Here is a 27,396-nt window from a genome sequence, read left to right on the forward strand (position 1 = left end):
GGAAGGGAAGAAACTGTTTTTGTGGCATGTGGTATTGGTCCTGATGGACCGCAGCCTTCTGCCAGAGGGGAGTGACTGAAACAGGGATTGACCAGGGTGGGAGGAGTCGGCCACAATCTTCCTCGCTCGCCTCAGGGTCCTCGAGGTGTGCAGGTCCTCGAGGGCAGGCAGATTGCAGCCAATCACCTTCTCAGCAGTGCGGATGATACGCTGCAGCCTGCTCTTGTCCTTGGCAGTGGCAGCAGCGTACCAGATGGTGATGGGGGAGGTGAGGATGGACTCAATGATGGCTGTGTAGAAGTGCACCATCATTGTCTTTGGCAGGTTGAATTTCTTCAGCTGCCGTAGGAAGTACATCCTCTGTTGTGCTTTCTTGGTGAGGGAGCTGATGTTCAGTTCCCACTTGAGGTCCTGGGAGAGGATAGTGCCCAGGAAGCGGAAGGACTCCACAGTGTTGACTGGGGAGTCACACAGGGTGATGGGGGTAAGTGGGGCTGTATTCTTCCTGAAGTCCACAACCCTCTCCACTGTCTTAAGAGCATTGAGCTCTAGGTTGTTCTGGCTGCACCAGGTCGGCCGCTTCCCACCTATAATGAGACTCGTCCAGTGGCGGCCAGGACTTTGCAGAGGCCCCCCGCAAAGTCGGAGCTCGAGGCCCCTCCCCTAAATCCACTCAAAATGTATCTCCATCCTATCTTATACATTGCTGTCTACCTTTAAATATAGCCTATATTCACCAATGTGAGAGAAATAAAAAAGTTTAAAAATAACAAAAGCACAATGGCAGCCTATTTGTGTGGCGTCCTGCGGAAACCCGTTTTTTTTGGTTAACACCCTAAACTTCATTGTAATGTACAAAAAGTATAGCTTCTGAAAAACTGTTAATTTCAACGTTTTTTGGACATGTCAGCTAGCAAGATTTCCAAGCCATTTCAAATCAAATGATCAGTTTGCTTGCTCTTTTGAGTGCTGCAGCAGCCCCAAACAACTGATCAATGAAGACAGGCTGTTAAACTTAAAAAATAACTTGCTGAGAAGTTATTAATGTAGCCTATACTTAAACTGAAATTTACATTCACAACGTGATTACGAACAAAAGGATTTCCTTTCCATATTCGCCACAGAATTAGAATGAAACGGAGTGGAATGCAATTTTCTCGCTTATCACTTTATTGACACAGGTCAATTTTAAAATTATGTAACTTCAGTTGTGATAAAGATATCTGAGTGATTTAAACAGATTTGTATTCAGGATAGTTTGTAGTTTCCAAATATGTATAATACTCAGAAAGATTCAAATGTTCACGATGTGAAGGGGTTTCCGCAGGCCGCCACACATTTGTCATTGTTCAAAACCAAAGACAGCACTAGCCTTCTGATAGTTCAGCACCAAGGATAGCATCGCCGAAATAACACACAATCAATGGAGGAAAGGAAAACATTTATTCTTGCCAATAAGTAGGCTAAGCAAGTATATTTATTGTTGGTTGCTGGTGAAGACGTGCTGCTGCTAGCTACCTGTGGCTGCGGTAGTGTTTCGTCTGGAGATTTTGATCATATTCCCTCCACTTCACCCTACAGGTGAAGTGGAGGGCCATGTTAACTGCATCGTCCACAGACCTGTTGGCTCTGTAAGCAAACTGCAGGGGGTCCAGTAGAGGGTTTGTGATGGATTTAAGGTGTGCCAACACCAGGCGCTCAAAAGACTTCATTACCACAGAGGTCAGGGCGACGGGTCTGTCGTCATTATGTCCTGTTGGCCTTGGCTTTTTGGGCACAGGGATGATGTGGAGGACTTGAGACAGGCTGGCACATGGCATGTCTCAAGGGAGGTGTTAAAGATGTAGGTAAAAACCGGAGACAGCTGGTCAGCGCAGTGCTTGAGGGTGGCTGGAGAGACAGAGTCTGGCCCAGCTGCTTTGCGGGGATTCTGCCTCTTGAAAATTCTGTTAACTTCACCCTCCTGAATGGAGAGTCGTCACTGTAGAGGGGGGGAGGTGGGAGGCCTCCTGGGTGGGAAGGGGTAGTTCAGGACTGTCCAATTGTCTTTCAAATCTGGTGCATGTTGGTATACAGCAGTCCTCACAGAAGCTGATGTATGATGTCACAGCCTCTGTGAGCTCATCCAGACTATTGGTAGCAGTCGTGAACATGTCCCAGTCAGTGCAGTCCAAGCACGCCCGCAGATCCTCCATAGCTTCACTGGTTCACTGTTTCAATGTCCTCACAGCAGGCTTACAGCGTTTTAGCTTCTGCCTGTATGCAGGAATCAGGTGGACCATGGCGTGGTCGGAGTGACCCAGTGCTGCTCGGGGGACTGCATGGGACGCTTTGCTGATTGTAGAGTAGCAGTGATCCAAGGTGTTTTCTTCTCTGGTAGGGCATTTGATGAATTGTCTGTATTTGGGGAGTTCTTGAGTGAGATTGCCTTTGTTAAAGTCGCCTAGCACAATAACCAAGGAATCGGATTTTCATGCTCCACACTCAGTATCTGGCTGGCGAGCACACGTTGAGCCTCGTTGACGTTAGCCTGCGGAGGCATGTAGACGCCAACCAGAATGAATTATGCAAACTCGCGTAGCGAGTTGAAAGATCTACAGTTAATAAAAAATATTCCAGATCAGGAGAACAGTGCTTCAGAATCACTGTCATATCTTCACACCAGCCACTGTTAATGTAAAAAGAAATACCACCGCCTTTTGTTTTGCCAGAAAGCACAGGGTCACGATCCGCTCTCAGCAGTTTGAAACCTGCTAGCTGTAGCGCAGAGTCTGGGATCAGTTCACTCAGCCATGTCTCCATAAAGCACAAAACTGAAGATGAATGAAAGTCTCTGTTTTTCCACACCAGTAGCTGAAGTTCATCCAGTTTGTTGCTCAGTGAACGCACATTGGAGAGAAATATCCCCGGTAACGCTGTGCGTGCCCCACGCCGACGGAGTCGCACCAGTGCACCGGCTCGTTTGCCTCTCCTACGACGCTTCGCTGCTAGGACAAAGCCGAGGGTGGCTTTGACTATAATTCCCACTAATTCTGCCGCTGGAAGCAGAAAAGTGGGAAATAAATACACAGGAGTTGTAGTCCTGATGTTTAGAAGTACTTTTCTTGTTAGAGAACCCCGGAAATCTTGGCAGAACACTGAATTAACAGACAAAACTAGACAAAAAAGAGCGCACCTAACAACTGAGGCAGCCTTCATCTGCACCATCTTGGATCCATTCACAACACTTGTGAATGGAGCGATCCCAGACCCTCTGTACAAATTAAATGTACGAGGGTCTGGTTAGGACCAGGCTAAATAGTGATAGCCTCAGTTGAAAAGTTGCGCACCCCTGGCTCCCGCTCTCATCGGCGTCTGGCGCTGGTCACCCGGCCCCGTTTATGACTCGCTCCGTAGTGTCTCGTTCCCCACTCGGCCACACTCGACCTCCTCTTTTTCTGGTCCACACACAGTCTCCCGCTCTTCCTCACGCTCTCTCTTCATATACACCCTCCTCAATCACCCCCAGGTGTGCCAGTCAGTGCTTAATCAAAAGCACCAATTGTCTTTGCTGGGCTGATAGACTCCATTTATCACAGTAACATATGTAGGCTTAATTTAGCTTGCTTTGACGAGCTAGAACAATGACGGAGCCAGATATTCAAGTTTACAGTTTCTTTAATCCGACACAAAACTTAAGCAGTCAAACTAAAAACACAAAGCAAAAAGAGGAACGTATAGGCCCTGCACGTATAATACTACAGTACTAATAGTATTGATTTTCGTAAAGTTCACATGTATCTGCTCCTTGATCAGACTTGTACCACATTCTGACAGTTTTCTGCAATGCCTTAGCTCCAGCTCACAAGTATGACGTGTACAGCTAGTTGCAAGCATGCACGAGTTTCGGAGCTAGGAACAAGCTTCTGCGCAAGACCGGACGAGTCAGTCTGGAAAGATAGCGCGGTCCATTTTGCGCTCTCGCTTGCCTCACTGCGCCACTGAGCACTTTTCATAGAAATGAATGGGGACGCCATCTTGGAAGAAAAATCTATTATAAAATCTATTTATAATACATAAAATCTATTATGAAGTCTATTAATATATAAGTCTTATAAGTTTTTTTCACATGCTGTTGCAACAACTACTGACGTTAGAAAAACTACAACACCACACCGGATCTAGCTAGACCGGAAACAAAACAACAGGCACGCCGCACACACTTGTTTGGGCTTGCAAGCTGGCTAAAGACTAGTAGACTAACGTTACGTTTTGAGTGGATGGCGAGCGCGAGACGCCGAAATGGATGGCAATAACATTCTGAATAGAAAGTTTACTTTTAAAAAGTTGCCAAATGGTTCCACTGAAAAGACCAAAGTGATCTGTGTGTTTTGTCATTGTGAACTGAGCTATCATCGCAGCACGTCTAGTCTGAAATACCACTTGATGGCCAAGCACACAGCTGATGCAAATTGTCCGCCCCCTCGTCAAAGCCAGGCAATTGCAATGTTGTTTTCAATTTAAAAAAAACATTTGCACCAAGCAATACGATCCACTTTTCCATGTTGATAAGACCATTAAAATTAGAAAAAATTATTGGACAAAAATAAATCAAGGGACATTTAGAATAGATAAAAATGTGCGATTAATTGCGATTAATCGCGAGTTAACTATGCCATTAATGCGATTAATCGCGATTAAATATTTTTATCGTTTGACAGCACTAAATTCAACACATCTGTATTTTTGCGGTTGAGTGTTTGTCATGTCTCTCTCATGTCCCTGTAGACCTGATATACGTGATGTGGCTGTTCTTGGTGATGCTGGCATGGAACTGGAACGTGTGGCTGATCCCAGTCCGCTGGGCGTTCCCATACCAGACCTCGGAGAACATATACTGGTGGCTGCTGATAGACTACACCTGTGACTTCATTTACATTCTTGACATTGTTGTCTTCCAGCCTAGATTACAGTTTGTACGTGGAGGAGATATTGTGGTGAGAGAATACTATAATAACACACAGACACATATACACACACACACACACACCATTATGCCCATGTGAATACATGGGTGAATTAGCAAGACAGAAGCTCTATACTAATGGAACCCTTTTTCTTTTAAGTGTGAAAAAAAGGACATGAGAGAAAATTACATGACAACTGAAAGATTTAAGGTAAAGTCATGATTTAATTTATTCATACTCGATTTCATTGATTCAAATGTATATGAGATGTATATACAATGGCTACACTGTTTATGTTTGTGACTGGACAGTCTATTCAGGGGTATGGAAGCCCATTTCCGCCAGTAAAAAAAGAAGAAGATGACAAATTAAGTCATAATTATGAGATACTAAGTCATAATTATGAGATACTAAGTCATAATTGTGAGATACGTAAGTCATAATTATGAGATACTAAGTCGAAACTAGAGAGGGTACAATTTCTGGGGAAATTGTAGGGTGTGCTTGCTTGCGTCGGTTGCACAGGGGTCCGTTTTTGAATGACATTTTTACAACTGATTTATGTATATTTTATATGAAAATGCATACTTATTATTTATACAGATTAAATAGATTTAAAAGCATGCTGCTCATTTACAACTGAAAATACGAGTGAAGTGTAGAATGAAATAGATGTCTTCTCATTTCCCCTGCAAGAGGCAGCCTCATCGTTGAATCAATACGAATACATTTGGCAGACCGGTGTAAAAATTGACCTAATCGCTATGACTTAAACGTCATTTTAAGTTTTTCCCTTCTCGTGATATTTTCAGGCATGTAGCCTACTCATTGCATTCATTCATTAATAAAGAACCCCCTATGAAGATTATTCTACGACTTTACCCGGCAGTAGAAGATGGAATCGCGATTCAGACAGTCCCATCTGCTAATTGAAAATATGCCCCCCAAAACGTAAATAAGCTTGACATTTATTTAGTGGAAAATCGCTCATTCATAAAAAGCTCACTGGTAGCGATCATTGTCAGTAACAACGCAAAATGCGATATAGCCCTGTGTGGAGAAGCTGCCCAGGTAAATTGTACTACTACGGTACAGTACTACTACTAGTAGACTACTGCTGTGTTCGTCTTGGTAGCGATTACGTTGGTTGAATTGGATTTAACGTTCCGTTGTACGGTTTAGGCTGAAATTAATTATTTTCATGAACAGATTGACAACGTTTAGGCTGTGGCAATGAAGTTCAGGTTAGTAGTTAGATAGACTTTTGATTTAAGTAAGGGGAGTGCCGAACATGTTCTGTCGCCGTTTGACTTCCTACAGCTGTGTAGATGTTTTTGTAGTGTCTAGCGTAGGCTACAGCGTTGCAGTGAGCAACACTGGTTTGAAACCACAGGTAATGATAATTTCACCCACAAATCGTTTACTTGTAATGTAATGTCATAATAAATCCTACAACGAAAATGTATTTGTGAGGAATGTTTATTTTAAAGATTGAAAACAGATGCATCATAGACCACTGTAGTATGTGTTGCCCGGGCAACAGAGGCTAATGTCATGATGCTAATGCTTCAGTGAAATAGTAGACTACCGTTTCCAAAAGTAGATGTGGGCCTACTTCCTTAATAATATCAGCTAATATTGTACATTACATTTCATAATCGTGTTTCACATCACAAAGTAAAATGAGTAAATAGTTATCACCCAGGCCTCTTTGCTTGTAGCGTTCCTGCAGCTGCCTTGCAGTAAAGCTATAGTTAGCCTAGCTATCCCCCAAGTTAACAGATGTGAAACAAATGTTCTGCTACAGGTAGTCACGCGTGTTTTCGTGACGTAGTGACGTTAGTAACGTCAGTGACTGTGGCTAGCAAATTAGCCACCGTTAGCTTCACTTTTCACCACAAAAACGCAATTTCTACTTAAACCATGCAACGGAACGTAAATAAAAATACAACCAACGCAATCGCTACCAAGACGAACCTTTTGACACCGCCGTTGTGTATGTAGTCCAAATATTGACTGATCCTTAGGGGGGCGAAAATAAATAATAATAAATAAATATATATGTGAGAGAACAAAGGTTGTGCTCTCGCCGAAGGCTTGAGCACACCCAATTATGAAATACTAAGTCATAATTATGAGATACCGCCTGCTCCGCTGTAGTGGACACGCAGGGTTACGGTGCGTGTCCACTACAGCGGAGCGGGTGGCGCGGGGCGTCAGCTTCCAATTCATTTTCAATGAAACCTGGCGTTGACGCTCGCGTAGGGCATTGTGGGAAGGCGAGCGGAGCGTTGCAAGTTGGTGTTATGTATGCAGGTGTATTAATAAAGTAGTATTGTACTAAACTAAACTGTACAAACTAACTAGTAGTTCAGCAGCAATGCACGGACACGTCATTCCTCATTTATTCCTTCTTCTCAATTCGAATCATCTTTGATACTCAAACATCTTACATTCAACGCGTAGCTTCTAATTCATTTAATTGGAAGCCGACTCCGACGCGCCGCCCGCTCCGGACTGCTCCACACCGGACTACCGTTATGCAATTACACTGACTGATTACCATACTAAATGGCCCAAGGTTGCTTTCACGTCCTCTGCTACTACAGCCAACATTGTCACTTTTCTTGCTTCAGTATTCAGCAGATTGGGTAATCCAAGAACCATTGTATCAGACAATGGGCCCCAATTCCTGTCTTCGGAGTTTGATGCATTCTTAAAAGATTGTGACATTGGCTCCCGGCGTGGAGAACACTTTACATCTTTCAAAGAAGGGGACAGAGTGCATGTTCGGAAGCCTTTCCATGTTCCAAAGGCTCACTCATGCTACACCAAGCCACTGGTGATAAGAGAGCAAGTTGGCCCTAGCACTTTCCTCTTATCTGACGGTAGGAAATGGCATTCCTCACGACTTGCTAGATACCAGCCCCTGCCTCGCCAGAGACACTTACATGCTCTACACCAGCTGCTGTGAGTGACAACTACACAGTCCCTGAGCCTGACCTACCAGATGTTGTGAGTGACAACTACAGTACACAACGCACGGGGGCGTGTGAGACAAGTTAATATAGAGTTGTAGTTCTCTAAGGTCACTGTTGTAGTTGGGTTCGTGCAGACTTGGGTTCATGTACTCACAATATCAATCAAAATACCACTTTTACACAACATTTGTGTATAAATACACAATATTTTACGAGTGCAAGATTACAGTAGACTACGTTTCGCCACCGGTCACTCAACCAGTCGTGTGTTGGCTGGGCTAGCGAGCTAGCAGTGGCACAGAACAGTCACGTAATGTGACAAGACTGAATTTAAAAGTATAAAAACACACCAGGGACACTGAAGAACATCGGCAACCCTGCACCATGCATTATTATTTTAATGTAATCTTTAAATTTCGACTTAGTATCTCATAAAATGACTTACGTATCTCATAATTTCGATTTACTAAATCATAATTATGAGATACTATCTCATAATTTCGACTTAGTATTTCATAATCATGACTTAAATTGTCATCTTTCATAAATTCATCACAGAAGAATGTGTTGTTAACTACCCATCCAAATTCGAATGGAAAAAAAACACAGACAAGTATGTTAAATTAGGCTTTGAAATTGTGAGAAAATCAGCAGTCTTCTCTGCTTGAGACTGGGGGGGCGTGTCGCCTGAAGGAGCTGAATCTCCGGCCCCTCGAATTTATTGAATTTAGCAACAACAGCAACACTAGCTAAATCAATTGCAGATATCAGAACAGACCTACCTGCAGTCTCTGAGTGTTTTATGTAATAATGACTCTGTATTTGCATCGTACCAGCTGAGTAACAGAATGCAACCGTCTGTGATCTGATGTAGATAGGTCACTGTGACGCAAGGCCGTAGCCATGGAGTCAACATCGGGGCGGACAAATTAATTTTTTTAAAGATAATTTCGGACAGCGTGCCTGGTTGCCTGTCGTAGCGTAGCACATTTATATTTTTATATCAATAAATTGGGGGGGGGGGGGACATTCTGACCAGATTTGAATATTGGGGGGGATGAGTCCCCCCAATATGTATTATTATTACGGCCTTGCTGTGACGTAGATCAGTCGGGTTTTGGCTCCGCCTAGACAAAACCTGAGCTGAAAATGGAAGAGAAACTGTTCAACGGTCGCGCTTTGCACATGCTTTCAGGAACTAATTTCACACGTATGTACTGAGAAGCAAATCATGGAATTTGCTTTACAGGATCTTTAACTTCCTTAAAGGCGGGTACTCTGTTGAAGTTTAAAACTATTGGATCTGCCCAGAGCCACTCTGATCTGCCAAAATCAATCGCTAGCGTTCGCCTTAGCCAACTCCTTCACCACTACTGTAACGGAGCTAGCTGCCGTAGCTGGAAAATCTAAATTCTGTGTCCGTCTCCGTAAAAACGGAGAAGTATAAATCGGCCTTAACTTGTCCAGTGGGGCAAGTACATTTCTCTTCCACTTGCCCTACAAAAAACCCTACCCGCCCGCGGGCCCGAAAACACTGCCCCCTACCCCCCCCCTGTTACTACGCACTAAATGTTAATAAATAAAAAATTTAGACTACTACACATGTTACACATCATTGGAAAGCTGAGATTCTTGTGCTTGTAGATATGTAAACCATTTCAAGATCGAGTCACAACAACAAGTTTAGTCAACGTCTTTGTCCAGTCACCACTTTGGTGTTGTTTACAAAGCCAAACGTCTCTACTTACCCTCAAAGGTTCTGTGTCGTCCAGGTATGCAAACAACACATCAAAACTTGATCTGCTTACATTCCCAAGGGTTCAAAGTATCTAACCATGTAAAGTAATTCGTCCAAATACAATGTTTTACGTTCATGAATAGCCATTATCCTTTGTTTCATTATGCAAGTTAGCCGACGGAAGAAACAACTTGTTCACATAAAAGTGTTCTTTCTCCGGTTAGCAACGGAGAATTTACGATATGGAGGCATCAAAATGTCCGTTGAACCCTCCCCTTTTGATTGACACCTTGTTTGACCTTCCATGCCCCGTTGACAGCCCTCTAAAGCCAATTAGGTCTGTGCGTCCTGCCCCCCCCCCCGCCCCCCCCCCCACACTCTTTCTAAACAAATTTCTCGAACTGGCTTCGACTGGCTCTGAAATGAGCTCGTTAGCCTTGTAGCTGAAAGCTAGCTGAAAATGCCAATACCTCATTTGTATGTGTCTGTGGAGCCTTCAAAATAAAAGTCGATTGCGCAATATGGTTGAAAGAATCAGTTTTCTTTGTGCGCCAATCCTGGGAATCAGATAAAGCACTCCAATGTGTTCATGCTTAAATTTTTGTGTTTCAGTAATACTAATTAGGGATTTAGCTATTATATATGATAGTTCTAAGTACCACCTTTCATTAGAGATAACAATTATGAAAAATAATACCTTTTATCCTGAGTATTTGACCTTGGTTACAAAGGGTCATTTTGGAGTCTCCAAAAGGCCCTTTTAGAAAATGAATGGATGTACTCTTATAAAAACATGTGTCAAATATGAATATATTGTGGTATTATGTTTGACTTTTGATTTGAATTGGGTAAGGCTTCAACCTGTGGTCCAATTTAGTCTTCCAGCTAATACCTACCACCTCTAGGCCTCTTCAGGCCTCTGTTTTCAAAACAAAATCTAGGCGGAAATAGAAATTTTCACTTTCCTTGTGTTCAAGCTTCTATTACTCAACACTAGTAGGACTGACAGGGGTCCTGACAACAGGGGACATAACTTCAGAGTGTCATCTTTCAAAAGAGATCATTTACATGCATGTACTCCAAATGGTTCAAGAACAGCTTCCAATTTACTTTGGGTATGCTGTTTAGGCGTTTTCAGGCAAATTTAACAGGATTATGAAAAGGTTATACTCGTTGGAAGAACATGAAGGGAAGGGAAACAAGGTCTACAGAAGGTTTACAGAAGATTTACGACTCCAACTATTATTATGCTATCCATTATAACAATAGTAGGGGAATTAGCCTTTAGTCTTTTGGTATAGAATGAAATACCATTCCGGGGTTCCTCTTTTGGCTGTTGTTGCAGCCAACTGCACAACATATTGCAGGCATGACTGAGACCCAGACCCCCACCCCTCGCCCCTCGGCTTGAAGCAACGGCCCCGGTGGATGTAGGTGGTATTGCATTTCCGGTTAGGCACCCGGCTCGTCTGGTCGTTTTTATTCTATTAACTCCAGTCAACATTTACAAAACTATCTCCCGCAATAATTTTTGTTCGATTCTCGAACCTGGCTCATACTACTAGCTTATTCATGGAATAATTTTTCTAAGTTTGAAACCAATCCGAAATGGGTAAACTAGCACCCCATTTATTTGCTTACGTCAATAAAAGTTGCCTGCAAATGTGCTTGCGGATACGAACAGGGCATGGGCACAAAAGTGCACATTGGCCGATTACCGATTTACCTGGAGCTGAATGAGCCATAGAGGTCCGTGTACTTTGCGGCCAATAGATTTTTGTTTAGAAATAAGAAAACCAAAATCGGGAAAAGAGCTGAGCTGTTTCCCGACTACCATTTAGAAATAGGAAAACAAAAAACGAAAAAATGACCCATTTTCCGTTTTCTGTTTTGATAATAGAAAACGTAAAAAGATCCGTTATCTGATTTTCTTTGGCAAATATTATATTACGTTAAGGCGTGAGCATAGATTGTTGACATGTCTATCTGGAGAAAAGACGAAGATTAATACTTGATGACCACAATAGGAAATGATATATATTTAAATAATATTAGTCTTGCCCTCAGAAGCTTTTGTTAAACACACCCATTATTCTTCTTTTTTTTTATCGTGTCATCAAGCCAGAATGCTTTTGTGGGACAATGAAGGTCCATTCTCAGTGACTATTTCACCCCCACTTATATCTGATGGAAACGTCTTGTATATAGTTCTCTCAATATGCCCCTTTCAAAGGCAAATGTTCAATAAAATATATTTTAGACACACTTCTCAAGCTTTTATTTATTACATTATTACCAAGTCTTGTTAGATCACATTATATCCATTAATAGGCGTTTGGTTTTGTAGGTAGAACATATAAAATACAGGCCACATTTCTACACTACATTTACATTTAGTCATTTAGCAGAAGCTCTTATCCAGAGCGACTTACAGTAAGTACAGGGACATTCTCCCCCGAGGCAAGTAGGGTGAAGTGCCTTGCCCAAGGACACAATGTCATTTTTTGCACGACCGGGAATCGAACTGGCAACCTTCAGATTACTATCCCGCTTCCCTAACCGCTCAGCCACCTGACTCCCCCCCCACTAATGTTAAATTGAAGGCAGTGTGAATTTCGTGGCATTTCGTTTGAATATAAAGTTGACAGTAAGCTATGGTAAGTCTGCATTATGGAAGATTTCTGTTACCAAAATAAGTATTAAGCTTACTTTGCCTGGAGAGAACAACAACAGAGCTACAGTTAGGTCCATAAGTATTTGGACATTGACACAATTTTCAGCATTTTGGCTCTGTATACCACCACAATGGATTTTAAATGAAACAATCAATATGTGCTTTAAGTGCAGACTTTCAGCTTTAATTTCAGGGTATTTACATCCAAATCAGGTGAACGGTGTAGGAATTACAATACATTTTATATGTGGCCCCCCCCTTTTTAAGGGACCAAAAGTAATTGGACAATTGGCTGCTCAGCTGTTCCATGGCCAGGTGTATGTTATTCCCTCATAAAGGGAGTTCGTTATTTCATTGACAAGGAGCAGATAAAAGGTCTAGAGTTCATTTCAAGTATGGTATTTGTGTTTGGAATCTGTTGCTGTCAACTCTCAATATGAAGTCCAAAGAGCTGTCACCATCAGTGAAGCAAGCCATCGTTAGGCTGAAAAATCTAAACAAACCTATCAGAGAGATAGCTAAAACATTAGGTGTGGCCAAATCAACTGTTTGGTACATTCTTAAAAAGAAAGAACACACTGGTGAGCTCAGCAACACCAAAAGACCCGGAAGACCACGGAAAACAACTGTGGTGGATGACAGAAGAATTCTTTCCCTGGTGAAGAAAAACCCCTTCATAACAGTTGGCCAGATCAAGAACACTCTCCAGGAGGTAGGCGTATCTGTGTCAGTCAACAATTAAGAGAAGACTTCACCAGAGTAAATACAGAGGGTTCACCACAAGATGTAAACCATTGGTGAGTCTCAAAAACAGGAAGACCAGATTAGAGTTTGCCAAAAAACATCTAAAAGAGCCTGTACAGTTCTGGAACAACATCCTATGGACAGATGAGACCAAGATCAACTTGTACCAGAATGATGGTAAGAGAAGAGTATGGAGAAGGGAAGGAACTGCTCATGATCCAAAGCATACCACCTCATCAGTGAAGCATGGTGGAGGTAGTGTTATGGCGTGGGCATGTATGGCTGCCAATGGAACTGGTTCCCTTGTATTTATCGATGATGTGACTGCTGACAAAAGCAGTAGGATGAATTCTGAAGTGTTTTGGGCAATATTATCTGCTCAGATTCAGCCAAATGCTTCAGAACTCATAGGACGGCGCTTCACAGTGCAGATGGACAATGACCCGAAGCATACTGCGAAAGCAACCAAAGAGTTTTTTAAGGCAAAGAAGTGGAATGTTCTGCAATGGCTAAGTCAATCACCTGACCTAAATCCAATTGAGCATGCATTTCACTTGCTAAAGACAAAACTGAAGGGAAAATGCCCCAAGAACAAGCAGGAACTGAAGACAGTTGCAGTAGAGGCCTGGCAGAGCATCACCAGGGACGAAACCCAGCGTCTGGTGATGTCTATGGGTTCCAGACTTCAGGCTGTCATTGACTGCAAAGGATTTGCAACCAATTATTAAAAGTGACAATTAGATTTATGATTGTTAGTTTGTCCAATTATTTTTGGTCCCTTAAAAAGGGGGGGGGCCACATATAAAATGTGTAGTAATTCCTACACCGTTCACCTGATTTGGATGTAAATACCCTGAAATTAAAGCTGAAAGTCTGCACTTAACGCACATCTTGATTGTTTCATTTCAAATCCATTGTGGTGGTATACAGAGCCAAAATGCTGAAAATTGTGTCAATGTCCAAATACTTATGGACCTAACTGTAGGTGTTCAGGTTAACAGTTTATTTAATCCGATACAATGCGTTGGAAATCATACTCGAATCACGGAAAAAAAACAACATATGTGATGAGTTCCATCTAGAATAGCCATATATTTAGCCCTAGTGACAGCATACATTTACGTAAAGTTTGCATCATGTCTCTGATTCTTATCAGACTTGTACCCCATTCTGCCACTGCAATGCCTTAGCTCACACGATCGCGACCATAAAGTCTATGCTCGCGACTGGTTGTCACAAAGTATGACGTGTACAGCTAGTTGCAAGCGTGCACGAGTCTCGGAGCTAGGAAAAAGTGGAGCCACTGTTCTACGCTAGACCGGAAGAGCCGGAACTGGAAAGATGGCGCGGTCCATTTCGCGCTCTCGCTTGCCTCACTGCACCACCGAGCACTTTTCATAGAAATGAATGGGGACACCATCTTAGAAGACAAAAGTAGCTGTGTCTACTAATATATAAGTCTATGCTGAGACCAAGTTGGTCGGTAAGATGGCGGCGCAAAGCTACAGTGACGTCATGTGAATCAAATGATTAGGCGATCTTACAGCATTGTAGCCTGACGTCATACTCATAATTCTAGTCAGAATATGAGTCTGAAACCGCTCCGTTTGGCTGTGAGAATGGGGTGTGTTTCAACTGTACCCTGAAAAAAATGCCTCTTCACTCAATTGGAGTGAAGAGGCAATCAGAGCAACGTAGTATGTCAACTTTGACCGAATCCCATAGGAAGGACGGCGAAAACATATTTTCCATCGACAAATGCCTTGATCGCGTTTCTGTGTCCCTCTTTCAAAATTAATGCGCTGTCGATGTCTTCTAAAACAGAATCGATGGTAGAATGTACACATCTCAGCTCTCCAGAGGCAGCCATGTTTGTTGAAAACGAATTCAACCCAAGCGCTCTTTGGTGACGTGGTTGATTACATTACTGTTGATCATCTGTCCATCATCGTATAAAGCCCGTCCTGACAATTTGGTTGGTCCGAACAGCTCCTGTTTCCCCAACCGAGCGATCCCAGACCCAACTTCCCGACCACATTTTTTTGTGGGCGGGGTTAAGTTGGGCTGCATTGTGTAACAAACTTCGGTTGTGGATAGTATGTCCAGAAATAAAGCCAAGTCACTCATTTAGTGGCAAAATCCATTGTTATGTCTATAAAATACTGAGGATAGCCTGCTGTAGCAGACCTTTCTATGTTCAACGGACAAAGGTGTTTTGTCCCTCTGGAGTTGACGTAGGCATGATGCTTACGTGAAGTCACTGAGGGCTGTTCGAATGGCGATGTCAAGAAGATATTGATGGGAAGTTCGGATCATTTTACTGACTCGGTTCTTTGAATCTCGTTCAGTAAAATGAACGTATCTTTTTTTGAGTCATTCGTTCATTTCAACGGGGGCACCGTTGCAGATGAACGAAGCGTTCACCTCCCAACCGTGTCTTCGGATCAATGTTTCGTTCTTCTAACAACCGAGTCTTCGGATCAATGTTTCGTTCTTCTGACAACCGAGTCTTCGATCAGTAGGTGCGTTCGACATGGACTGACTTCATGCAGCCAGCTGCAGGTGGCTGCAGGTGGCTGACTTGAAACAGTGAATTATGGTTAGACTTTTGTTCCGACTTGAGACGGCGCCGAGGCTAGGTCACTGTGACGTAGCCATCAAAGTACTGTGAGATCGATTCAAGAACTACCGGCTGTGTAGCCGAGCGCATTTTCTCAAGAGCAACTGCACGGGTTCAAATGACGACACAGCTATTTCATGATTGGCCAACAACAACTTTGACGCGTGTTTTGTAATTATTCTGACACCTTCAGTTTCGCTAATGCTCAAATCTGGACCAAACTGTTTAACTGAATAAAACATTTGTTGAAGAAAGGGTTTTAGTACGCCTCTTCACTAACGGAAAGACAAAATGTAATTATAAAGTAAAGTAAGCAAACAGTGCTTGATCGGCCATGACTGATGTCAATGCAGCAAACCACGAGAAGCTGGAATGTCCGACTTCACTGAGCCGTTTTTAACTCCTCTCCGACTGCAAGCGGCTACTCCCACCGGTCGTTTCATGCAGCCGCAGTCAATGTCGAACGCACCTATTGTTTTGTTCTTCTGCCAACCAAGTCTTCGGATCAATGATTCGTTCATCTACCGGGTATGAGTCTTTGGATCATTTTTCACGTGACCTGCATAGGCTCAGTACTGGTAGCTAGAGGAAACAGAAATGATTAGTTCATTTTGACTGGGTCTTCGGGTACGAGTCTTTGGATCATTTTTCACGTGACCTGCATAGGCTCAGAAGAGCAAACAGAAAGTATTTGTTTACCTGATTCTCTTTCGCATGACTAGGTTTAGTAGGACGTGATTATATTAGTTCACAAGTGATAGGTTTTGTTATTTTAACTTTGTTTTTCTCGGCCACGAGAAAATGAACAAATCGCTCTCTGAGACTACTCGTTACTCCCGAGTCTTACTAATGATTCGTTCAAAATGAACGACACATCACAAGAAGAGCAGTGGGAAAATACAAGTTGTGAAAAGAGCGCGTCCGTGTCTTATTGGGTGTGCTCAAGCCTTCGGCGAGAGCACAACCTTTGTTCTCTCACATATATATTATTATTATTATTCTTTTTGCCCCCCTAAAACTCAGCCAATATTTGGCCTACATAGACAACGTAGGTGTCAAAAGTTTCGTCTTGGTAGCGATTGAGTTGCTTCTATTGGAATTTACGTTCCGTTGCATGGTTTAGGCTTAAGTTAAGTTTTTGTGGCGAAAAGTGAAGCTAACGGTGGCTAATTTGCTAGCCACAGTCACTGACGTTACTAACGTCACTGCGTCACTAACGTCACGAAAACACGCGTGACTACCTTTGGCAGAACATTCGTTTCGCATCTGTTAACTTGGGGGATAGTTAGGCTAACTATAGCTTTACTGCAAGGCAGCTGCAGAAACGCCACAAGAAAAGAGGCCAGGGTGATAACTATTTACTCATTTTACTTTGTGATATGACACACAATTGTGATGTGTAATGTACAATATAAGCTGATATTATTAAGGAAGTACATCTACTTTCGGAAACAGTAGTCTACTATTTCACTGAAGTATTAGCATCATGACATTAGCCTGTGTTGCCCGGGCAACACATACTACAGTGGTCTATGATGTATCTGTTTTCAATCGTTAAAATAAACATTCCTCACATATACATTTTCGTTGTATGATTTATTCTGACATTAGTAAACGATTTGTTGGTGAAATTACCATTACCTGTGGTTTCAAACCAGTGTAGCTCACTGCAACGCTGTAGCCTACCCGAGACAATAGTGTGAGTAGCTAACAAAAACTCCTCAGCTGTTCAAGTCAAACGGCTACAGAACATGTTCGGCACTCCCCTTACTCAAAAGTCTTTCAATAGTTGAAACAATCTGACTACTAACCTGAACTTCATTGCCACAGCCTAAACTTTGTCAATCTGTTCATGAAAATAATTAATTTCAGCCTAAACCGTACAACGGAACGTTAAATCGAATTCAACCAACGCAATCGCTACCAAGACGAACACAGCAGTAGTCCAGTACTGTACTGTAGTAGTAGAATTTACCGGGGCAGCTTCTCCACACAGGGCTATATCGTATTTTGCGTTGTTACTGACAATGATCGCTACCAGTGAGCTTTTTATGAATGAGCGATTTTCCACTAAATAAATGTCAAGCTTATTTACGTTTTTGGGGGCATATTTTCAGAGCAGATGGTACTGTTTGAATCGCGATTCTATCTTCTGCCGGTAAAGTCGTAGAATAATCTTCAAAGGGGGTTCTTTATTAATGAATGAATGCAATACGAGTAGGCTAAATGCCTGAAAATATCACTAGAAGGGACAACTTAAAAGGACGTTTAAGTCATAGAGATTAGGTCCATTTTTACACCGGTCTGCCAAATGTATTCGTTTTGATTCAGCCTGTCAGCTGCCTCTTGCAGGGGAAATGAGAAGACATCATATTTCATTCTACACTTCACTCGTATTTTGAGTTGTAAATGAGTAGCAAAAAAAAGATGCTTTTAAATCTATGTAATCTTTATAAATAGTATAGCCCGATGCATTTTTATATAAAATATACAGACCCCTGTGCAACCGACGCAAGCAAGCACACCCTACAATTTCCCCAGAAATTGTACCCTCTCTAGTTGTCCACGCGACCATATCAAATTAGACGTCCAGTGGGGCAAATACATTTCTCTTCCAGTTGCCCTACAAAAAAATCCACTTGTCCCGGACAAGCGGAAGCCTTACTGTAATGTCGCGCCCTGAATTGTTTTGTGTATTGTATAAACATTACAAACATTTTATTTATAGTTAATGTTTGTTAGCAATTACATCCAGTGAATTTATATTATCAACGTTCAATGACTAGCGAAAATGTGGTCGACAATAAAATATTCAAAACACTTTTCTTTATTTAATATTTAAACATTACTTTTAACACGAGGGAATGTGAATAAAAAGTGACTGCTAGGTTCAGTCTGCAGTATTTATACATAGAAATGTAAATTAAACATTATCGAAGAGTTGAGGCATAAGCGTGGCTCACAAACTTCTTTTGATCTCTAAAGCCAACACTAGCTAATTTCACGGCAGCCTGGAAATGGCAGAGCGAGTGAAACAACATCTGTATTAGTCATGGGTCGTTCGCAAATGAGCCGGCTCTAAGAGCCAGCTCTTGTAGTTGAACGTCGGGAGCTGGCTGCATATCTGAAGAGCCGACTCTATTCTTAATACAATTTTTATTTTTTATTAAATGATTATGAAATAATGAATTTTAATTTTATTTGAAATAATTGACTAATTCATAGAACAACAAAAAAATACTTGTAGGCCTAAAGGCGCACACTATCATCCTCACATTCTGTTCCTGTCAATCATACACGCGGTGTCAACCAATTATACTGCATGAGGGAGGGCCGAGCCAACTCACACACACTCAGTAGACGAGTAGTCAAAACTCGGAGGAGAGCCATAACAAATAAATGCATTTTTAAAGACATTGTGGTTAAGGTAGAGTATGATTTCATTTAATAATTTAATTCAAATTGTTTTTACATCTATCATAGTCAAATTCATAGTTAAAACATGTATTTTTTAAAGAGCCGTTCGAGAGCCAAAAGAGCCATCTCTTTTCAGTGAGCTGAGCCAAACGAGCCGGCTCATGAACAAGAGCCGGAATGCCCATCACAAATCTGTATTAATTGGTTCCGCCTTTATTTACACGGGTGGTGTAATTCACGCACATGGCTAAAATTCGAATGCGGTTTTGTGAAATTGATTGAATAGGGTTATAAGAGTGTTATAAACCCCTTAAGTGTTTCTGTTTTGTTCTTAAAACGGGCCATAAGCCGCTTCGAAATATAAGCCGCACAACCACAAGAAAACTGGAAAAATCGGGGTACAAGTTTTCACTTAAGCCGCTACCTGGAATACCCCCCAGATATCAGATACTGATAATATTTTGCATGTTGCTTTAGATGGACATAATCAGTCTGTTACCTCTGGAGATATTTTACATAAAAACTGGAGTCAACTCGCTGCTGAGATTTCCACGCTTATTAAAGGTAATTAGTAACACACACACACATAATGGTAGTTTTTCCTATCTTGCTTTTTCATCTTCTATTTAGAATAATATACATTTCATTTTGTTCTAGTACATGGCGTTCTTTGAATTCAACGACCGCCTGGAAGCAGTGATGAGTAAAGCCTACATCTACAGGTAACTACCCTTTCAGAAGTTCACAGTGGTCTTAAACCTAATGCCTGCATGTCACACTGTATAGTATGCATGTGTACTTACCAGCATGGGGCGCCGTTGCTCACAGTGAATGTCTCTTCCAGGGTGATCCGTACCACTGCTTACCTACTCTATTCTCTGCATATTAATGCCTGTCTGTTTTACTGGGGATCGGACTACGAAGGATTGGGCTCCACCAAATGGGTGTATGATGGCAAAGGGAACAGGTCAGGATACTAAACCAATCAAAATCTTAGAACTAACATTCAGTGGATTTTATGTAATCATTGGCAGCACATACAGTACTGAAATGCTCAGTGTGTGTGTGTGTGTTTTACAGTTATATACGCTGCTACTACTTTGCTGTGAAGACCCTGATCACTATTGGTGGTCTGCCAGACCCTACCACAGTCTTTGAAATCTGCTTCCAGTTACTCAACTACTTTGTTGGTGTCTTCGCATTCTCTATTATGATCGGTCAGGTCAGTGGCACCTTAATCGTATTTTATTCATATTTCAGTTTTTTATATCAAATACATTTTTAGTTTTTACTTTATTTAAGCAAGTTATTTTAATTCATAGTAAAAGCACTTGTTTCCACTGAGATTTATGTGTGTTGTACGTGTGCTTGTACGCCAAATTATAATGTGTTAACATTCAAAACATACAGTACTGTAATATACCCAACATACAAACATTCTTAATGAAGTTTTCAGATCAATATCATACTGTTGGGACTAGAACTTGGTCCCAGGTGCTGGCCCATGATGTGACTTTTGGGATGGTGGTTCTGTTGTTCTGTAGATGAGAGATGTAGTGGGAGCTGCCACAGCAGGGGAGAACTACTACCGGTCCTGCATGGACAGCACCACCAAGTACATGACCTCCTACCGCATCCCCAAAGAAGTCCAGAACCGGGTGAAGACCTGGTATGACTACACCTGGAAGATCCAAGGCATGCTAGGTAAGAGATACTAGTTGGTTGTTAAACTTTTTTTCAATGAGCATTACATTGTAGTCAGCTTTGCAGCATTATCTGTTCTGCATGGTGTTATCATGCTTTATAATGTGTACAGATGAGCAAGAGCTGTTGATCCAGCTGCCTGACAAAATGCGTCTGGACATTGCAGTGGATGTCAACTACAGCATTGTCAGTAAAGTGGCCCTGTTTCAGGTCAGGCTCAAGGAATGGACAAAAGCAAAGCAGTACAACAATGACTAACTGAACAAAGTTACTGTCATGGGAATATTCATTTCTGGTATTTATTTCTCTCAAAACTCAATTACAGGGCTGTGACAGACAGATGATATTTGACATGCTGAAAAGACTGAAGTCTGTTGTTTACCTGCCAGGCGACTTTGTCTGTAAAAAGGTATGATATGCATATGTTGCGTGTCTGTGTGTGTTAGATGATTTTCTGTCAGAGGAGGGGCCAAGGAAAGCACCACAATGAAAAGAGTTGACTTCGTTTATTAGGTCGAGCTGCTCGGATCACGTCACCACGACAGGCATAGTGGTTTGCATGAGTGAGAAACATGTCTCTCAGAAGTCCTTTATATATGATTGGACTGTACAAATATAGTAACCACCAAAACATGCCCTTATACGGTACACATTCCACAACTTAATGCACAGAAGAAACAACACACAGGTGATGCGGACATAACTCATTGCTTGTACTATTCTCTGCATCTTGCTCTTAACCTAAGTTGTCCAGAGCACATTCCCTGATCCATATGTGTATTGTCCAAGGCCTGCTACGTGACCTCTTGACCACAGCAAGAGACAACCTCACATATGTATAGAAAATCTGCATATCAGTGTGTGAATGTACTGTGGCAAAAAGGTATGATACATATACTGTATGTTTGTGTGTCTGTATGTATGTGAGTGTACTGTGACAGGAGAGTCAGAGATTAAACTGACAATAAAACAATTCAAAAGGAGGCAGAAGTGCAGTACTAAAAATAAAAAAGTTATTTACATTTACATGTATTCATTTAGCAGACGCTTTTATCCATAGCGACTTCCAAGAAAGAGCTTTACAAAAGTGCATAGGTCACTGATCATAACAACGAGATAGCTGCAAACATTGCGGGTAGCCAAAACATGAAGCATACATTGTGAAAAAAAAAAAAATGCCAAAGGGAAGAACCATAAGAGCATGTAGTTAAACAAGTTACAATTAAACAACATGACCCATTCATCCATCCATGAACCTCAAAAAGTGTACCTGTAGAAAAGCAAGCAACAGTAAAATATTTCACAGTGAGTACAAGAATTTAAAATCAGTTACAACTAACCAACAAGAGCAACAAGTCTCTCAATAAGAGACATTGTGATCCTGGAGGAAACTAACATCAGGTCCAGCAGATCATTGCTAAGTACCGCTGTACTCCCGGAACAAGTGCGTCTGAAGTTTATTTATTTAAACTGAACACCAAAACGTATTTTATATATAAATATATAAATACTCTTGCACAACTAAAGTCATTAATCCTGGCCCAATAAATCTCTCCAAAAGTGTTGACTTTTGAAGAAATGTGTAACGTATGAATGCCGTCAAGGTACTAGGATGTATAACTGGTAGGGTTTGGGTCTGAAGTACCCTCATACAGATAGTATTGTAGGTTATCGTATTGTAGGTTATCATATTCTCTATAGTATAATATTCTATCTGCATGAGGAAATGTAAACACTGTGGCTGTTTTGTGCATGTTGTTAGTTGTGAAGTTTTAACAACAATTCTGGACTGCAGAGTTTTTTGCAGAATCGTTAAAGAGTCAACTAAAAGTTAAAGAGTCGGGGAGTCAGGTGGCTGAGCGGTGAGGGAATGGGGCTAGTAATCCGAAGGTTGCCAGTTCGATTCCCGGTCATGCCAACTGACGTTGTGTCCTTGGGCAAGGCACTTCACCCTACTTGCCTCGGGGGGAATGTCCCTGTACTTACTGTAAGTCGCTCTGGATAAGAGCGTCTGCTAAATGACTAAATGTAAATGTAAAGAACAATGGTTTGCTTCCCAATTTGCTGGATAATAGCAGCGGTGAATTGGTGATTCACCGCTGCTATTATCCTAGGGTGCTGTCTCATCTTGAAACCTCCAGCCCTCTGGAGCTGCCATGGTCCTGCTCTTCCAGCTCCCTGCTGGCACAAGGGTTGCAACAGTAAACAGTATGTGTGTGTGTAACTCTCAGCCCTGTCTTGTGTGTCAGGGGGAGATCGGCAGAGAGATGTACATAATCAAGCAAGGGGAGGTACAGGTGGTTGGAGGGCCTGATGGGACCACTGTGTTTGTGACGCTCAGGGCTGGCTCTGTGTTTGGAGAGATCAGGTAACGTCTTCATACACCAATGTTTCTAAACTTATTTAATAAAAAATACAAAAAACTGGGTTCTTGCATTGCATGCTGTTGTAACATGTGTTCTTTCATTGGATAGCTTGCTGGCTGGGGGTGGAGGGAATAGACGTACAGCAAACGTGAAGGCTCATGGATTTGCAAATCTCTTCATTCTGGACAAGAAAGACTTGGCAGATATCCTTGTGCACTACCCGGAGTCCCAGAAAATCCTCCGCAAGAAGGCCAAGTGAGGGGGAGCCATCCTCCCTAACCCTGCCTTGCTGGGCTTGGCCATTGGAGAGGGTTGGGGGTGGGTGGGAACCATGGCTGTGCTAGTGGGGCTGGGGGCTGGACATGGACACAGACATACACAATGAACATACAAACTACATTCACAATACTGCCTCGATAGCGCTTTTTATCATAGGCCCAGATGTCTGGTCACCCACAACATGTGGCAGGCCAGCAGCCTTGGGCAACTTTTTGTCTTACTGTGCACTGTATCTCTCTCTTTTTATCTCTCGGTCCCCCTATCATTCTCTCTTTTAGGAACCTGAAGCTTCCAATTGAGTTGAATTAGTCCTTGACTGAGATATGTGGCAGGCAGATAGGAGTTAGAAGGGAATAAGGTCTGCTAACCAGAGTAACATGATCGTCCTGCCTTTTACTCATGCCCTCAATTTAACTCATCAGCATGGATATGTTGCCAGAGTGTGTATGTGTCTGTGTGTGTGTGTGTGCTATTGCATGCAGGGACCTTCAGTCTCAAGTATTTGTTCCAGAATGTACCTTTAGTTGTGGCAAGGGATGTGTTTACAACATGCATCATGTAGGACAGCTTGTCTGAGTATTTGACAAAAAAAACCTTACATCCTCTTCTAGGAAAATGCTAACAAAGGATAAGAAGCCAGAGGTGAAAGAAGGAGAGAAGGAGTCTGCACAGGTTATCCCTATCAGACCAGAGACACCCAAACTGTACAAGGCTGCCCTGGTGGTTACAGAAGTTGCAGGCATGAAGGGGGGGACCTTTGCCAAGCTAAAGGGCCAGAAAGGTTCTGACACAGCACGTGAGGTAAACCCCAACAGTACAGTAGATCCCTGATAGATTAGATTTGTAAATATGTTCAATGGCTGTAGTATTGATGGTGTGACTGACTAACTGGGGAGTCAGGTGGCTGAGCAGTTAGGGAATCGGGCTAGTAATCAGTTGCCGGTTCGATTACCCGCCGTGCTAAATGACGTTGTGTCCTTGGGCAAGGCACTTCACCCTACTTGCCTCGGGGGAATTTCCCTGTACTTACTGTAAGTCACTCTGGATAAGAGCGTCTGCTAAATGACTAAGTGTAAACTGGCTTCACATTTTTTTGTCTCTACCTCCTTTTCCTCACCAAACTCTGTCTCCCCAACTTCTCCATTCTTAAACTCTACCCTCAGGACTCTCAAACCCTTGAAGCCCCCTCTTCCCCCATTCCCCCTCCCTCTCCGAGGCACCGCCGCTCTCCCATCCCCCCTCTTTCCAGGATTGTGGACAACAACGACACCATTTCTGAGGTGACCGACAGCAGCATGATCATTCGAATGACTCCCCGTCATGATGGTGAGGAGATGCTGTCTGTAGAGCAGGGACAGGACGAAGAAAGGGGTGATAAGGAGAAAGATGAAGACGGCCACTGAAAGAGACTGAGAAAAGAGAGAAAAGGATGACAGTGAGAACTGGATTACAATGACATATCTCAGCTCTACCTTTATGCTCCTAACATGGAGTGATCCCTAAGATTACTCAGCCCTCTCAGAGCAAAAACAAAATAAAACAAAAAACAACCAATCGCCACACAAATAATATTAAAATGGGTGTGGGGTTACACAGGTGAATGGTCTTTTTTGGTCATGAAGCAGTCTGTTTGATCAAGCCCCTTACCCACATTACATAATTGTATTTCATTTCCCCTTAATGTTTTTCCCAGCTCCCCTGTCATTCTGCCCCAAGTTCTAGTGTTAGAGATTCTATGGCCTTAGCTATACCAGTATACTTTCATGAGGATATTTATGTAGTTGGTTCCTATAGTAAACACTGACAAGTATGTATAGCATTTAATCATTGACAAAACATGTGTTTTGGCATATCTAGACATTAACATTACTTTTATCTGAGGGAAATGGTAAACAACCTGTTACAAATCACTGTAGCTGCATTTGCTGATATAATGAATCATGAACATTGTCAAGTTATCAAGGTAAAGATTGTAAACTTCTCTACTGAGTTTAGTTTGGTTTGTAGTCTGAACTGGTTTCTATTGTGCTGTACTATGTTAGGCTAGTCAATAGTTGATTGAGGGTCAGTATGTCTGTCGCTACAGGAGATGTTATATAATAGGTTTTAATAATTACTATTTGAGTTTTTCTCAAATAGTGTGAGTATATGCACTGCATGGTTGTGTGTGTGGTGTATGTGGGGAGTCAAAGGACATTTTCATTGTGTCCATTTTGGTTATAGAGGAAAAGGTCAAATAAAAAGGCGAGAATTGCTTATTGTAACTATGTGGAACTAGCTCTTATCTCTGACCTGTCTAGGAGCTGGCCATAGCAATATTTTAGGTGATGTGAGCAATTGGCTTGTGGGTGGTTGTTATTGTGGTATACAGCCTACTATCTGTCTAAGACCTGAACCAGCCATTAAGGGGATCACTAGATGTTTATCGAAGTTAACCATTACAAAAAACATCTTTGATTTCTTTATTTAAAGGGACAATGCACATTAATCAACATGAGCACAGCGTTCAACATCTAAATGTGCCAGATTTATCCATACAGGCTCATTTTTATCTGCAGTCCCTAGCAGGTCGATGGCTTAAAACAATATATAAGTTACAACAACAACAAAAACATAAAACAAGAAACACATAGGCATTGACAAGTAAAATGACACAGCCACTATTCCAGATCACGACAGCTGGCCGGTTAATGGCAATAACAAAAACAACACAAGTAGCATATACAGTAGACACAGGTAAAAGTGGATAGACACACCTTAGAACGCAACAACCACACAGAAGCACACACAGAGACAATACTATAACGACAAAGATAAACACATAATTCAATATAATGGTCAATAACTCTGCATGTGCTGTTTGTTTTTAGGAGACTTCTGTTGTGGATGTGCCAGTCCAAACATGTATTAAATTTATGAAATGGATACTGATGAACTGAGAACATCTTTTCTGAATATTAAACCATGACCACATAATTTAGCAAATGCAGAGCTGAATAATGATTTTGGACATAGCCTGAACACACAAAACCAGTATGAAGACATGTGTAGCACATCTTGCAAAAGCCTAACTATGTGGTTGTTGAAATGTTCACAACAATGTGTGAAATTATGTTTGGTTTATTGTGAATACAAATTAGGTTATTGATGTGTCTTTGTTGAAGGAATGGTTTACAAAAAGAATGGAAAAGAGAGGGAGTCTTGAATTACCATTACTATATAGGCTATAATATAGCCTACAGGTATTGAGCCGGCTGTCAGTTTGCACAGTGTATTATGCAATGCTGACAAGACCCGCTCTCACACACAGCAACCAACTAAATGGAGATTACTAAAGTGAACTTGATAGCGTACCGGCGGGAAAAACGTTTGGAAAACGGAACAACTTATATTTCTGTCCCGACTGCTTTTTCATATTTTGTTACATGCTAAACGTACAGTAAGTTAAACTAAGTTGGCCATCCTCAATGATTATACATTTTTAAAATTGCATGAAGTGTCTTTCTTGTGAAAACGCTTACGTCACGGTCTCCCAAAGTGCAGTCAGCTGGTGAAGTCTTGGAGTCACTGCCTAAAAGGAGACTTAACCCTTCTTCGGTGAAAATATCTCAACGCAGCTTTTCGTTATTTTCAATCCTGGACAGTTTAACTTTCAAGTTTGCTACGCAACCAATTGTATTTATTTTTATTTTAAGTAAATATCATATTTCCTAGTATTTAAACTTTTAAACAAGTGGTAATCCGGTGGTCGCGTGCGACCTAGCGGTAAGTGCACTTCTTCGCATTTCCTGTTTTTTGCGTTTTGTCTCGTGTGATTAAATTGTACGTAATATTAGTTCTTTCAATAGCTTTGAAATATTAAATAGGTGTTTGGTACTCTGTAGTCCTTGGAGTGGCATTTTGCAGGGTTATGATAGTCCCCTTGGT

General features: G+C 41.8%; 1 protein-coding gene across 1 annotated transcript in view; it reads left to right on the forward strand.

The window, feature by feature from the left end:
- LOC136955661 (uncharacterized) overlaps positions 1-25,705 on the forward strand; it is a 45,088-nt gene extending 19,383 nt beyond the window's left edge. The window contains exons 26-38 of the mRNA XM_067249397.1: positions 4,768-4,976; positions 5,106-5,156; positions 19,598-19,684; positions 19,778-19,842; positions 19,965-20,087; positions 20,201-20,342; positions 20,665-20,824; positions 20,937-21,034; positions 21,150-21,233; positions 23,074-23,192; positions 23,299-23,445; positions 24,081-24,283; positions 24,652-25,705. Of these exons, the coding sequence (XP_067105498.1) occupies positions 4,768-4,976; positions 5,106-5,156; positions 19,598-19,684; positions 19,778-19,842; positions 19,965-20,087; positions 20,201-20,342; positions 20,665-20,824; positions 20,937-21,034; positions 21,150-21,233; positions 23,074-23,192; positions 23,299-23,445; positions 24,081-24,283; positions 24,652-24,872 (1,709 nt within the window). The 3' untranslated portion in view covers positions 24,873-25,705. The remainder of the gene's footprint in view (positions 1-4,767; positions 4,977-5,105; positions 5,157-19,597; positions 19,685-19,777; positions 19,843-19,964; positions 20,088-20,200; positions 20,343-20,664; positions 20,825-20,936; positions 21,035-21,149; positions 21,234-23,073; positions 23,193-23,298; positions 23,446-24,080; positions 24,284-24,651) is intronic.
- The last annotated feature ends 1,691 nt before the right edge of the window (positions 25,706-27,396 follow it).

Source organism: Osmerus mordax, chromosome 13 (assembly GCF_038355195.1).
Source record: "Osmerus mordax isolate fOsmMor3 chromosome 13, fOsmMor3.pri, whole genome shotgun sequence".
Taxonomy (NCBI): Eukaryota; Metazoa; Chordata; class Actinopteri; order Osmeriformes; family Osmeridae; genus Osmerus; species Osmerus mordax.